This window comes from Candida jiufengensis (genome assembly GCF_024610255.1).
Source record: "Candida jiufengensis strain CBS 10846 chromosome Unknown scaffold2, whole genome shotgun sequence".
NCBI lineage: Eukaryota > Fungi > Ascomycota > Pichiomycetes > Serinales > Debaryomycetaceae > Lodderomyces > Lodderomyces jiufengensis.
This window is the reverse complement of record NW_026261561.1, coordinates 1598182-1611891: the sequence shown is the minus strand read 5'-3', so window position 1 is coordinate 1611891 and position 13710 is coordinate 1598182. Positions and strand designations below refer to the sequence as shown.

At 28.3% G+C, this 13710-nt stretch overlaps 6 protein-coding genes across 6 annotated transcripts; 3 read left to right on the top strand and 3 right to left on the bottom strand. All coding sequences in view use genetic code 12, as the record gives it.

Annotated features, from left to right (window-relative positions):
* Window positions 1-1450: 1450 nt before the first annotated feature.
* Window positions 1451-2965, top strand: ATF1 (Atf1p; the record flags this gene model as incomplete). The annotated part of the gene is made up of 1 exon (XM_051764334.1): window positions 1451-2965. One exon carries the CDS (start codon window positions 1451-1453, stop codon window positions 2963-2965), a length of 1515 nt encoding a protein of 504 aa, XP_051619775.1.
* A 336-nt stretch (window positions 2966-3301) lies between these two features.
* KGF54_003714 (uncharacterized protein) lies at window positions 3302-5620 on the top strand (the record flags this gene model as incomplete). The annotated part of the gene is made up of 1 exon (XM_051764333.1): window positions 3302-5620. One exon carries the CDS (start codon window positions 3302-3304, stop codon window positions 5618-5620), a length of 2319 nt encoding a protein of 772 aa, XP_051619774.1.
* Window positions 5621-5661: 41 nt separating this feature from the next.
* KGF54_003713 (uncharacterized protein) lies at window positions 5662-9087 on the bottom strand (the record flags this gene model as incomplete). The annotated part of the gene is made up of 1 exon (XM_051764332.1): window positions 5662-9087. The coding sequence occupies one exon, from the start codon at window positions 9085-9087 to the stop codon at window positions 5662-5664; it is 3426 nt and encodes a 1141-aa protein (XP_051619773.1).
* Window positions 9088-9321: 234 nt separating this feature from the next.
* On the bottom strand, window positions 9322-9702 carry KGF54_003712 (RNA binding protein; the record flags this gene model as incomplete). Its single annotated transcript, XM_051764331.1, has 1 exon — window positions 9322-9702. One exon carries the CDS (start codon window positions 9700-9702, stop codon window positions 9322-9324), a length of 381 nt encoding a protein of 126 aa, XP_051619772.1.
* A 605-nt stretch (window positions 9703-10307) lies between these two features.
* On the top strand, window positions 10308-11048 carry CUP5 (H(+)-transporting V0 sector ATPase subunit c; the record flags this gene model as incomplete). The annotated part of the gene is made up of 3 exons (XM_051764330.1): window positions 10308-10321; window positions 10502-10545; window positions 10630-11048. 3 exons carry the CDS (start codon window positions 10308-10310, stop codon window positions 11046-11048), a joined length of 477 nt encoding a protein of 158 aa, XP_051619771.1.
* Window positions 11049-11288: 240 nt separating this feature from the next.
* On the bottom strand, window positions 11289-13655 carry NUP85 (Nup85p; the record flags this gene model as incomplete). The annotated part of the gene is made up of 1 exon (XM_051764329.1): window positions 11289-13655. One exon carries the CDS (start codon window positions 13653-13655, stop codon window positions 11289-11291), a length of 2367 nt encoding a protein of 788 aa, XP_051619770.1.
* Between the last annotated feature and the right edge of the window lie 55 nt (window positions 13656-13710).

Here is a 13710-nt window from a genome sequence, read left to right as displayed (position 1 = left end):
ATTTGGAGTTCTTTGCATACTTGTTTTAAATGTTATTATTTTCATTATTAATGGATGATCTTGTAAATATATTACATGTTATAAAAAAATAATTTAAATCAAATGTATATGAATAATAATTTTAGACATTGAATACGAAACTTACTTCTCTAAATCTCTTTTGGTATTTGATTTTAATGATATAAATTTGGTGGTTGCCAAATTTTATTAAATGAAGCTGATGTTGTAATTTTTTTTTATAATGTTTAATTAAATTATAAATAATTAATTAGAATTATATAAACATATAATTTTTTTTTTTCTACTTAGGCCTAATATAATGATATAAATTTCAAATACAACTTTGATTTCTTTCTCTATTTTCCTCTTTAATTTACTACTATTATTTTGAGTAAAAATTCAATATAGTATTACAATTAATATATATTATTATGTAGTATTGAAGTATTAATATGATTATATAGTAAATCAATATGGCAAATTAATAATATTGATTCCACAATTTTTTATATAAGTAGCACGTGATTGCGGATTTTAATGCACGAAGTTACAACTTTAATAGCATAATTTAATAGGATACTTTGATAAATACTTGTGTTAATGTAATAATTTTCATAACGAAGTTTAGTGTGTACTCTTATTGAGAACTAAATATTAAAAAAAGGCTGAAGTAGGTTCTATTCTAAACTTTTTAGTTTAGTATTTAAAAGTAAATTTAAATTTGCGTTAAAGTTGTAGTAAAAATTAAAAATTTCAATTTCTCTTCAAAAGATTCATGATTTGAAAAGTCTTGTTTCAAATTCAATAACTTGTTGCCTCATCATGTAGCAAATGAAAAATGTATTTTTGCAGCAGTTTATGCAAAATGAAAAAAGACTAAATACTGATTTTTGCAGTACCTGCATATAAAATCTATGTTTCAGAATTGAATATCTAATCTACCCCGCTGCTTTTCAATTGTATACTAAAATTGAAAAGAGAATTTTTGAAAATTCATCTTTCCGTTGTTTCATAAGGTTAATGAGCCTTCTGAGTTGAGACAACAACTTTGTTGGAAGATTCAATTTCACAAAATCGAGCACTTCCATGTAGAAAGTTGAAATCAAAATCTGGATACCAGAAGTATACTCCAAGCTACATAATTTGAATACTACTTAAGATTTAACAATATTCTCTTTTATGAAATCTGTCAAACATCTAATTTAATGATTAACAGAATAATTCCGTTTAAAAATGCAGAAAATAAATTATAGGGGAACAAACTTCTGTATTAGGAAGTTAGCGTATTTTCGTAAAATCAATAAACTTTTACTCGTTATATGACTCAGACCATCCAATTGATGAAATTTTATTAGTGATGTCTTTATATCATTGGAATCCTATGAAAATTATCGCTTAGCAAACATCCAATCACCTTTAAATTGATTTAGATCAATTGACTTTAAAAAATATGTCAAAGTCAAATAATCAAGAAAAACAAGAAGAAATAATAATTTCAAGACCGTTGAGTAAATCCGAACATTTTTTTAGATCAAGAACTGCAACAAAATGTTTTAACAGTTTTCAAGTTACTGCAATATATAATCAAAACCTAAAGAAGAACTTGAACTTATTTTTTAATGCATTAAGGAAAACTATAATAGATTATCATATATCAGTTTCAAATGTTCAATTGGATTCAAAGTTAAATTCATTTGTGTTCCATCCTTTGAATTCAGTCAAATTAGGAGATGTTTTGGAATTTTTAAATCCTGATGATTATATCACCAATGGTAGAATTAATGAAAACTTTATGAAATACGTCAATGATACAACCATATTTGAATTGTATTCTCAAAAACCATTATTTAGATTAATTTTAGTTGGAGAAAATACATTATCTTGTTCATTTGAACATACAATAGCTGATGGTATAGTAACAAATTATTTTCATGAGATTTTAGTGGAAAATTTAGCATTTGTTGAAAAACAATCAAATTGGGACATTTTAGAATCAGAGTATGGTTGCTACAAAGATGCAACAGTTACATTGGATTCCGAATTATTTACTTTTTCAAAAGATAAAAAATACATCAAAAACTCATTGCCACCACCAGTTGATCTTTTCATGGAGGATATTGAATTAGACTATACTCATGGAGATCCAGATTATCATGAAAAAATCATACCAAAAAAATATCCAACGAAATGGAAAGGAAGATTCCCTGCAAAATTTACAAAAGATATTGCTTTCAAATTGATCAATTTTACACCAGAAGAAACCAAACAAATTTTGAAAAAATGTAAAGAAAACAAAGTTTCATTAACTTCATATATTCAAATCATTCATGCTTTGACAATGCAACCAGTATTTGGTGATAAAAATTATACAACTCATAGATGTGCAATGGCATTAAGAAGACATTTTGATTCTTCAAAAGCACCAATAGAATATAAGAAAATTTTAGATGATCCAAATTATAAAATTTTTGGTACACTGGCAAGTATGGGGTTTTCAAATAATTTACCACCAATTAAAGAATTTTCATGGGATTTGGTGACGCAAGCCAATAAAATTATAGTAGATGGATGTAATAACAAAAGAGCATTAAATGCATTGAAACCATTTTTGGATAAAGCAGACCCAACAGATTATAAAAATGAAGAATTATTTTATTCACAACTAGATAAAGCAAAAGCTGATGCTGTAAAAATCTCAAATTTAGGATTAATCAAAACTCCCACATACAAATCCGATAACCCTGAAAAAAATTGGCAAATAAAAGATATGATTTTTTCTCAAGATATGGCTCCTTATGCTTCTGATTTTATGCTCAGCGTTGTTTCAACTTTGCCTGGTGGTTTAAATTTTGTTTTGAGTTATTTTGATTATTCCTTTGATGATTTTGAAGGGTACGATAATTTTGATCATTTGATTGAAAGTTTACATGACAATATGATTAAGTATTCACTAGAGGTTAATTGAGATTTCGAACTTGAAGATTGGTCAAGATCTGATTTTAGAACAGATACAGATTAAGAGGAGATAGATTTTTATACAACTTTTATAGATTATGTTGGATAGATAACCAACTTTTAATAACTAATAATTATTTCAATTCAATTTATTCCATTGAATGTACAGGGATTGATCAATCAACTCTATAAGCGTAATTAACAGATAAGATATATTTTTGGTCTAAGCTTTTTTTTCAAAATAATATTTCAAAAAGCCTCTCCAGATTAATTTATTTTTTTCGATCTCCAGATCTTTTAGATATATGAAAATCAAAACCATAAAAGATCATGATTAGATAATAGAATGACATCTTCTTTTCAACAATTTGATGAATCATTTGATGACACATTAATTCAACTGACACCAGAATCAACAATTATAAGAAATACCAGAACAGGAGTATGGATTAATCAAGATAAAATACAAGAAGTTCAAAGATTTAATGATTTTAGAACCATTGATTGGGTTGAAGATGAATTAGATGAACAAAAACAAAGACTACTAAAGCTAAAACATTTTACTAGTAGATCTACCAATATAAAAGATAAAGTTTTATCTCAGATTTTAAATTGGATTATCTTGGGTATAATGGGGATCATAATTGGTTTAATTGCAGGTTGTTTAAATATTATAACTTCGTTTTTATCAAGTTTAAGAATTGGACATTGTAGATCTGGTTTTTACTTAAATGAAAGATTTTGTTGTTGGGGTGAATCCGATGAACATTGCGAAAATTGGTCCAACTGGTCAAATTTTGAATTTTTAAATTATTTAGTGTTCGTCATGATTTCAATACTAATGTCATTTATTGCTGCTAAATTGGTTAAATTTTATGCTCCATTTGCTGCTGGATCTGGTATTTCAGAAATCAAATGTATTGTTTCAGGATTTGTAATGGATGGTTTTTTGGGTTGGTGGACCTTATTAATAAAAAGTTTAGGATTACCATTAGCTATTGGCTCTGGATTAAGTGTTGGTAAAGAAGGTCCAAGTGTTCATTACGCCGTATGTGTGGGGAATTCTATTGCCAGATTAATTACAAAGTATAGAAAATCAGCATCAAAAGGTAGAGAATTTTTAACTGCTACTGCTGCTGCTGGAGTGGCTGTTGCATTTGGTTCACCCATGGGTGGTGTATTATTTTCAATTGAAGAAATATCATCTATTTTTCAATTATCAACATTATGGAAATCGTATTTTTGTTCATTAATTGCGGTTACTACTTTAGCCGCTATAAATCCATTTAGAACTGGCCAATTAGTACTTTTTGAAGTTACGTACGATACAAATTGGCATTATTTTGAGATCCCAATATACATTATACTAGGAATATTTGGAGGTGTTTATGGAATAATTGTATCAAAATTTAATATCAGAGTTGTTGCATTTAGAAAGAAATATTTATCATCATTCGCAGTAAGAGAAGTTTTACTATTGACTTTATTAACTGCTAGTTTTTCATATTTCAATCAATTTTTAAGAATTGATATGACTGAATCGATGCAAATACTATTCCATGAATGTGAAAAGAACTTTGAAAATCCAATATGTGATCCCAATAAAAATAAGACAGGTATATTGGTGTCATTAATATTTGCAACTTTTGCAAGAATGGGATTAACAATAATAACTTATGGATGTAAAGTCCCAGCTGGAATTTTTGTCCCATCAATGGCCGCTGGTGCAACCTTTGGAAGAGCTTTAGGTATAATTATTGATCATATTTATAAACAACATCCAAACTCATTCTTTTTTTCAGCTTGTGAAGAAGGTGAAAAATGTATTATACCAGGAACTTATGCATTTTTAGGTGCCGCTGCTGGACTTTGTGGTATTACTGATTTAACTGTTACTGTTGTTATTATAATGTTTGAATTAACCGGTGCAATTCGTTATATTATACCAACTATGATAGTTGTTGCTATTACAAAGAGTATAAATGATAAATGGGGTAAAGGTGGTATAGCAGATCAAATGATTAAATTCAATGGATTACCATTGATTGATTCAAAAGAGGACTTTTCATTTGGTACAGTTGTATCATCAGCAATGACATCAGTGATGGTTTGTTTTTCAAGCGATTCAAATGACTCACTAACTTTAGAACAATTGAAACATACGTTAATAAAGACAAACTATAGAGGATTCCCAATCGTTCAATCAGGTAATAATCCAAAAATTCAAGGATATATATCACGATATGAACTAGAGTATGTACTAAAACAACAAGATGGAATTGTTAATGATGATATAATATGTAATTTCAACACCAAGAACAGAAACCCACTTGATCAAATAGACTTTAGTAAATATATCAATAAATCACCATTAACAGTAAATGTCAACACAACATTAGAATTCATACTAGATATATTTGTAAAACTAGGGCCAAGGTATATATTAATAGAAGAAAATGGATCATTAGCAGGTATAATTACAAGAAAAGATATACTAAGGTATGAATATTCAATACACCAAATACACAAGGATTCAAATTTACAAAACAAACAAGATGAAACTGATGCTAAAGTTTGGGAATTTATGAAATTGATTAATTTATCAATACGGAAAAATATAGGTAAAATATTTCATAATGACCCAAATAGATACGTAGCTTTATAGATAATTTTTATTGCAGAAAAAGTTGTATATTAATGATTCTTCTACTGATCCTTCCATTTCCAAAACTCATTATAGTTGTGATACATTGTTTTAAATAAAGCCTTACCACCATAATCCAATGAAGAATTGATAATTTGCAACTCACCTGACGATAACAAGTCAAAAATCAAATAAATACCATCAATTAAAATATCATTAACTTCTTTATTATAATTGTATTTCAAACTAAAATAAATAAAATTATTCATTAATATAGGTAGGTGATTTCTCAAACTCTTTTTGAAAAAATTTGCCGAAGTAGTCAAATTATTCGAGTCTTGAATTTGTTCATTGATCCTTTCCTGTGGTTCACATAAGTTGGTCATTAATCTTGCGAATGCTTTTGCTGATGCTATATCATTACCTAATGGAAACGAACTAGCTAATAATTCCAACAAAGACGACATGATATTGATCAAAAGATGATGACGAGTACTTAATTTATATCTGTGATGTAATAAAATGTTTGAAATAACTTGAGTTGATTTGATATAAACTTTTGAATCAGTGTTTGGTGAGGTTGCAATTTTTTGTACTAACACTAACGTCATTTCCAACAAGTGCTGATTAAATATGTATTGATTTTCAGTTAATAAAGTTTTGATGGTAACTAAAATTTCATTTGAAGCATCTGCTTTTACGATTTTTGATGAATAAGTTATTAAGACTGCAAACAATCCAGTAATTATAATAGAGCTAGTTTCTTTAGATGATTTTGACGAATAAGCCGAAATTATTAAACAAATTGAATTAACATAAATCCTGTCCTCTTTCAAATCAATTGACGAATGTATTAAATATTCACATAATTGATTGTAAACTTCCCCTTCCTCTGTTGCAATTTTTTCAGCATATGCGACCAAATTATCGTAATAAAAGTCTAAGTCTGTATCGGATATATTAGTATTGATTATAAAAAGACTCATGACATACTTAGCAGCATCGATATCAAGATAAGCCGATTTACAAACTAACTTGAAAATAGACTTTCTGATCTGAGCGTGTTCCAGCAATTTCGAGTCAAGCTGTTTTATGATATTTTGTACTGATTCAAAATTTAGGGTATAAAATTCATCAATCGAAGCTAAAGCCCATAAATACCAATACAAAGTGGATAAATTTTGATTTTTGATAGATGTAGTTATAGCCAGTATGCAATGTGAATTAAATTGATCTTGAAATGATTTATTAAATTCTATTGGGATATGCTGTGATAGTATAATGGAACATAACTCAACTTTCGGACTTACTTGAGTTGCTTGATTTTGTTTTAAGTATTTGGTCAATAGATCAATGGAGTTTTCAATATATGATTGACTTGACGTATCTTTGACTCGCTTACTATCAATATGAGATTTCCAGATTTTTGTAGCAATTTCAAATGCAAGATTTTTTAAATTGTCATCCTGTGAAACTTCAAGAACTTGTATCAAAACTGATAAATTTTTCTCAATGTCTGATTGATATGATGGTTCATTTAATATTGACAGCAATGATTGGAGACTCTCTATATTCTGATCCTTAAGGTAACTTTTAGTCAAAGAATTTACTAAATCTTTCCTCATTCCTTTATGGTAACAGTTGACTGGAATAAACTTGATAGCTGAGTAATTTAGTTTTGGATTTTCAATTAATAAATCAATTAAAGTTGTGGTTAGTCTTCTTTGTTCATAGAATTGATTGTTGATTGAGCTGAGTAATTCCTCATTGTCGTTATGATCGTCCCATGAACAAATTAACTCCAAAATTTTGGTTTGATTGACTCTACTGAAATAATTATTGAATATAATAAACCATCTTTTGAAAACCACTGGAATAAAATTTTTATTATCGTTTAAAAATTTGAGAAATTTTTGTTGTTGATCTTCTTTAAACTCTGTTGCAGTACCTAATTCCAAAAGTCTAAAAAGTGTAAAATAATAGTATAAATCATAATCTAATTTTAATTTATCTTCTGGTAAACTGAATTCAGAGCCATATAAAATTAACAAATTATAATGAACTTGCCAAAATTCATCCTTTGAATCAACAAATGATTTGTTCTTCTCAAATACACCTCTTAATGATTCAACAATTCTTGTTGATGAAAAAGCTAATCCAATAGTTATAGCGACAAAGATAGCACGAGTAATTTCAAATTCAAATCCAATTGAGTCTTCAATAATTTTCATAATTTGTCTTTCAGATAATGATTTGATTCCACGAGATACATCAATTATGAATTCTTTACTATCCCATAGTTCATCTTTCAAAATAGCTTTTGGCCAAACTTTGGTAATAAATTCAACTAATTCTCTATTCTCGATATATGATGCCAATATGACTTTACCAACTGGTAAAACTTTTTCGTCAATTCCAAAATCTGAGTTGTATTTTTCAAATAAAAATCTTGATTTTTTTGATGCTAGTTCACTATCTATTTCAAAAATATATTTCACCATTGACCAATTTAGGTCTTTGAAATTCTTTTTATCTACTTCTTCATTGTATAATGATGCTATGAATTCTGGTGATATTGGTTTCTTGGATTCTGTTAATATTAATAACATTGGCTCAGACAATGATGGAAATGTAGTTGTAATTAAAGTATATATTTCTTCACAAAGTTTCATGTTTTTGGTGGATAACTCTTGAACTGCTATTTTATAAAAGTATAGTAATGAATGTTCACTGGTAATTTGTTTTTTGAGTACTTTTTCCAAATTTCTTCTTAAATGTTGTATATGATTTGAATTGAAAACTATTAGCTTGAAAATATCTTGTAATTTCATTTTGGAAGATGTCTGTGGTTTGATGGTTGGTGATGATAGCACGCTAATTAAAGGATTTAAAACTTCATCCATAAAATTTGAATATGCTTTTTTTGATAAATCTTGAGTTTCAATCATGCATGATCTGTAATATAAATCTTGAATTATTTGAGTCCAAATATCATCGACTGCAGTGGTATCTTGAAGATATGTTAAATAAGATTTGAGCAATGACAATCCCGACGATTCATCTATCTCTATAAAAGTACTATTTTCCATATCTTGAAGTAAGTCGAATATGCTTTCAAGGCATTTCCTTGAGGAATTATCGTTATGATTTAATACTTGAATCAAGATGTCTATGGTCTTGAGATTACAGATTGTATCATCTCTAATTTTGGAATCTGCTTCAAGCTCACCCCAAGTTTTCATTAACAAGCCCCAGACATCTTCATTGAATTTCCATTTACCAAATTGAGAAGTTGATTTATCATTTAATCTATCAATCAACAAATTTAGTATGAAAACCTTATAATTTGGGAAATATATATTTAATTTTTTGTCTAGCACCTCATGAGCTAATTTTATTATGTATGAAAGGCTTTCATCCTTTGATCTTAGGTATTTAGTGACTGCTTCAGATGAGCTTTTTTGTAGTAGTTGTTGCTGATCTGACATATACTGGACTTCACTGAATGTTTTCGTATAAAAAATTTAGAGCGGCTTTTTGTAAATTATATAGGAGCATCGAGATGATGGAGATGTCTCAAAACGATTTTACTTTAAGTATGCCATTAAAAGAGTTGAAATATATCAAAAAGTTCAAAATTTTATATTTTATATTACTAATCTAGTATACATTAAATTGTCAAATTGATAATCAAAATATAAAACCTTTTGAATTGACCACTCTTAAATTAATAAAGTTTCAATCTTATCTTTGATACCATAAATTTGGTTTTTAATAGATGAAGCATCATTTGAAGTGACTGAAGCAGCAATAACTGGTCTTGATACACCACAAGCTCTACCTAAAGCGGCTTTTGATGGAACAAATACATATGGAACATTTTTGTCTTCACATAATAATGGTAAATGTAATAAAATTTCAATTGGTTCAGTATCAGCAGCCATAATGATAAATTCAGAAATACCTCTGTTTAAAGTTTTAGTTGCTTCGTTGGCTCCTTTTTTTAATTGTCTTAAATTTTGTGATTGTTGAACAACATCTAAAATTTGTTGTGTTAAAGCTGAATCAGCTAATGGGAAAGCTTTTGGGTTGGGGGCAGACATTGTAGTACTCGATTATTGAATTAAATATAATTTGATGTGAATAAGGCTCCTTGCAAATATGTTTATAAGCTCGCCAGTAAAGTTTTGATTTCGTTGTTTAAATCTGTAAAACTTGTAAAAATAAAAAGAATTAAGGAAGGTCCTCTTCTAAGATGAGATTTTTGTTTTAAATTTTTCAATCAAAATCATTTGGTAGTTCAAGGCGAAGTGAAATAATACTTTGTCGTAATTTAGGCAGTGATTCTACATTTTACTTACTAAATAATTTCAACTTCTCTACCTTGTGAAAGATAGTCAAGTTCAGTGCAACTATCGGTTATTTGGTTCTAGACATGAGGATAATACATGTAGAGGTTGAAGTTTTAATTCATGGAGTAAACTTCACAACAATGCACTAAGTATTAATGTGAGTGTCGCATTTGAAAATATAATGACATATAAAAGAATGGACATGCATAGGGTAGTGCAAGTTTGTCGGTACTCTCAAATTAAATTTCAATAGCAAAAATTACATTTGGAATAAAGATCGTCCATATCTTATAGAGATTATATAGTTTAATCAATTTCAAATCCATATTAACTAATAACAATACATTAAATATAATATGTCAGATTTATGGTATGTTCAACAATCTTGAGAAATCACCGTATATTGTGGAGGTATAATGGGAGTAATAATTGATTGAATTCGAAGGACACTTTTCAGTGGGTTGCTTCAATCAAAATTTATTTACAAAATAATCTTGACTATGACAATCAATTTTGAAGACAATCTACTAAGAGAATCATCAATATAAAGCCTTATTTCCACTCGATTAAATTACAAGCACCTTTACTGGACTAGTATGAGAATTTATTACTAACTTTAAATTTGTAGTCCAGTTTATGCACCATTTTTTGGTTCAATTGGGTGTGCAGCAGCTATAGTCTTCACATGTTTTGGTGCTTCATATGGTACTGCTAAATCAGGTGTAGGTATTTGTGCCACTTGTGTAACAAGACCAGATTTGTTAGTTAAAAATGTTGTTCCTGTTGTTATGGCAGGTATTATTGCAATTTATGGATTAGTTGTTTCAGTTTTAGTAAGTGATTCATTGGCTCAAAAACAAGCTTTATATACTGGTTTCATTCAATTAGGTGCAGGGTTATCTGTTGGATTATCAGGTTTAGCTGCTGGTTTTGCCATTGGTATTGTTGGTGATGCTGGTGTTAGAGGTACTGCTCAACAACCAAGATTATTCGTTGGTATGATTTTAATTTTGATTTTCGCTGAAGTTTTAGGTTTATATGGTTTAATTGTTGCTTTATTATTAAATTCAAGAGCTTCTCAAGATGTTACTTGTTAGAAGTATTAACAATAAATAACAACAAAATTTGTATTCTTTAAACAAAAATCGATAGTACTTTGATTAGGTATATTTAAAGTTTTTATTTAAAATTAAATTTGAATTAACACAATTTTATTGTTAGAATTTAGTTCTAATTAAATGTATAACATTTGAACTTAAAAAATTTGTTACTTATTGTAAAGACAGTTGCCATACATGTAGAATAATTTAAGTGATTTAATAAAGTATATTACAGTTTCATTTCTCTATAAATGCCTTACTTATTTTGACAGTGACTTTATTTCTCAAAAACTTTAACAATGACTCAACATCTTTTGGTAACTCCTCTACTACTTTACGCCAATCATATGCATCAAGGTTACTCTCATCTATGTTAGTTGTTGAATATGCATAAATTTGTTCACCTTCATCTTTCTCTTCTTGAGTGCTTTCATTCTCATAATTATCTATCATCTCAATAATAGTAATCAAATCAGGTAATTTTAATGGAGAAACATCATTCAAAAATAATAAAAGTTGACTCAATAATAGTGGTTTAAATTTCTTTGGTAAATATTCAAATTTCAATAAATGAATAACTCTTGAAAAGTTTAACATTTCATTCGTTGATTCATTATTTGCTAATGAATTGTAAAATTCTTTTAGAACAGCGTATGGTGATATGCATTGTTGAATAATAGGATGAATATTAACTTCCATTTTTTGATCAACTATGTCGTTTATCAATTCATCTTGAATTGGTTTATTGTTAACCAAACAATCAGTGAAAATTATATCCCATATTATATAATGTATTTTTTGAATACCTTCTTTATGATAATTCCCGGAGACCTTTTCTGGATCATAACAATTTACAAAATCATTTAATGCATCATATAAATAGCCGTCTTCTAATGCTTGAATACCAGCTTGATAATATATATTTCTTGCTGTTGATACTAAAGCCAAATCTGCACATATAGTTAATGCCCATTCTAAATCATCATTCGATTGAAGTTTATAATGTGGTAAAAATTGAGCTATGGTTGATTTGTTTCTTTCCATTTTTTTGGTTGATGTGTTTAATATTTCGTTTGATAAAAGACCTATTCCAATTGGAACTAAACTTTGTATATTTAAACAATCATACGCATGACGTAGTAAAAAATATTCTGATATTGTTTTCTTATTGAATAAGTCAGTTATATTATCACTCACATTTATATGATCAAAATAATAATTGTTTAATACTCCTTTAAATTCTAATAGTAGTGAGATATATGCAGTTGTGGCAGGATCAAATGTAAATAAAGTTTCCAATACCTTTACGTATTTTTTCTCCAAAATATTGATAAAGCATGACTCTGTTAAATCATCATAATTTTTATCTTGACCTTCAGTTAGTATTTGAGGTGTTGGAGGTTTTTCAGTGATAGCTTTTTGGAAAAAGTCCTGATAAATTTCTTTATTGTCTCGTATTTGATACAATGAAAATGCTAAATATACTTCATACCAACTATCACAATAATTCGTTATAGTTTTTGAGAAGCCAGTCATTATACAAGCAATATCATATATTTGACTCAACATAATTTGATAATTACTGGAATCTTCATCATCACCAATCTGTTGTTTCGAAAATGCAATTGAATCTCTAAATTCACAAGCTGATAATTTCCATTGAGGGAATTGACCTTTTAATGCAAATGTAGAATAATCAGCTAATAATTGTCTTAAATCATTTATAACTTCAAATAAAGTAATATTTTTCTCTTCTAATTCATAATAATTTGAATGCTCTAAGGTTTCATCAACTTGTTGAAATAACCCTCTGCATACCATTTTAGAAACTAATGTATTCCAGAATGAAGGATGTGTATAACTCAGGGGATGGTTTATCATGATTTCGTCAATTAACTCCACTGAAGGTTCAGGATCAAACATATTCACCCATTCAATAATTAATTCTGGTATTCCTTTCATATCTGTATAAAATTCTGAAGATTGTAAACATGAAAGTATCATTAATAAAAATTGATTTTTGTCATCTGAAACTATTGACTTATCTTGCCGATTAAGGTTTCTTAGATTTTCTAGTATTGAATGGAATGACTGGTTTATGCAATTGATTTTGGTCTTTTCTGCAGTTGTATTCGAATTAGTTATGAGACCTATTGGTTGGGTAAATTGATCTTCATCTTCAATTGATTGAATGTTGGTTATTAGTTGTTCCACCACTTTATAATTGTTGTTGAGGTATGAGATATAATTTTGATCTATTTCTGATTCCTTATTCACACTTGATAAGTACCTTTTTTGATCGTATTGATAATGCAAAAGTTGTTTGGAATTCAACCATTGTGATAAATCTGGATAATCATTCTTACCGGTGAAGAATGCAGATATTGTAATGTTGGAATTAGAAGACATATTTGCATCTTTTTGATCTTGTGATTGACTTGCGCTTGCATCTATTTCATCTTTAGTTGAGTCTGATGAATCACTTAATATACCCTCTGTTTCTGATGATGTTGAATAATTTCCCTCTTGTTCATCATCATCATCAGGGACTTCCAACATCTCTATGTCCTCAAATCTTCTATTCAACCCACTTGCCTCTGCCATTACTGTGTGATATATTTATTTGTTGTTGCAATTGTGTATAATGATTCTTGTTTAC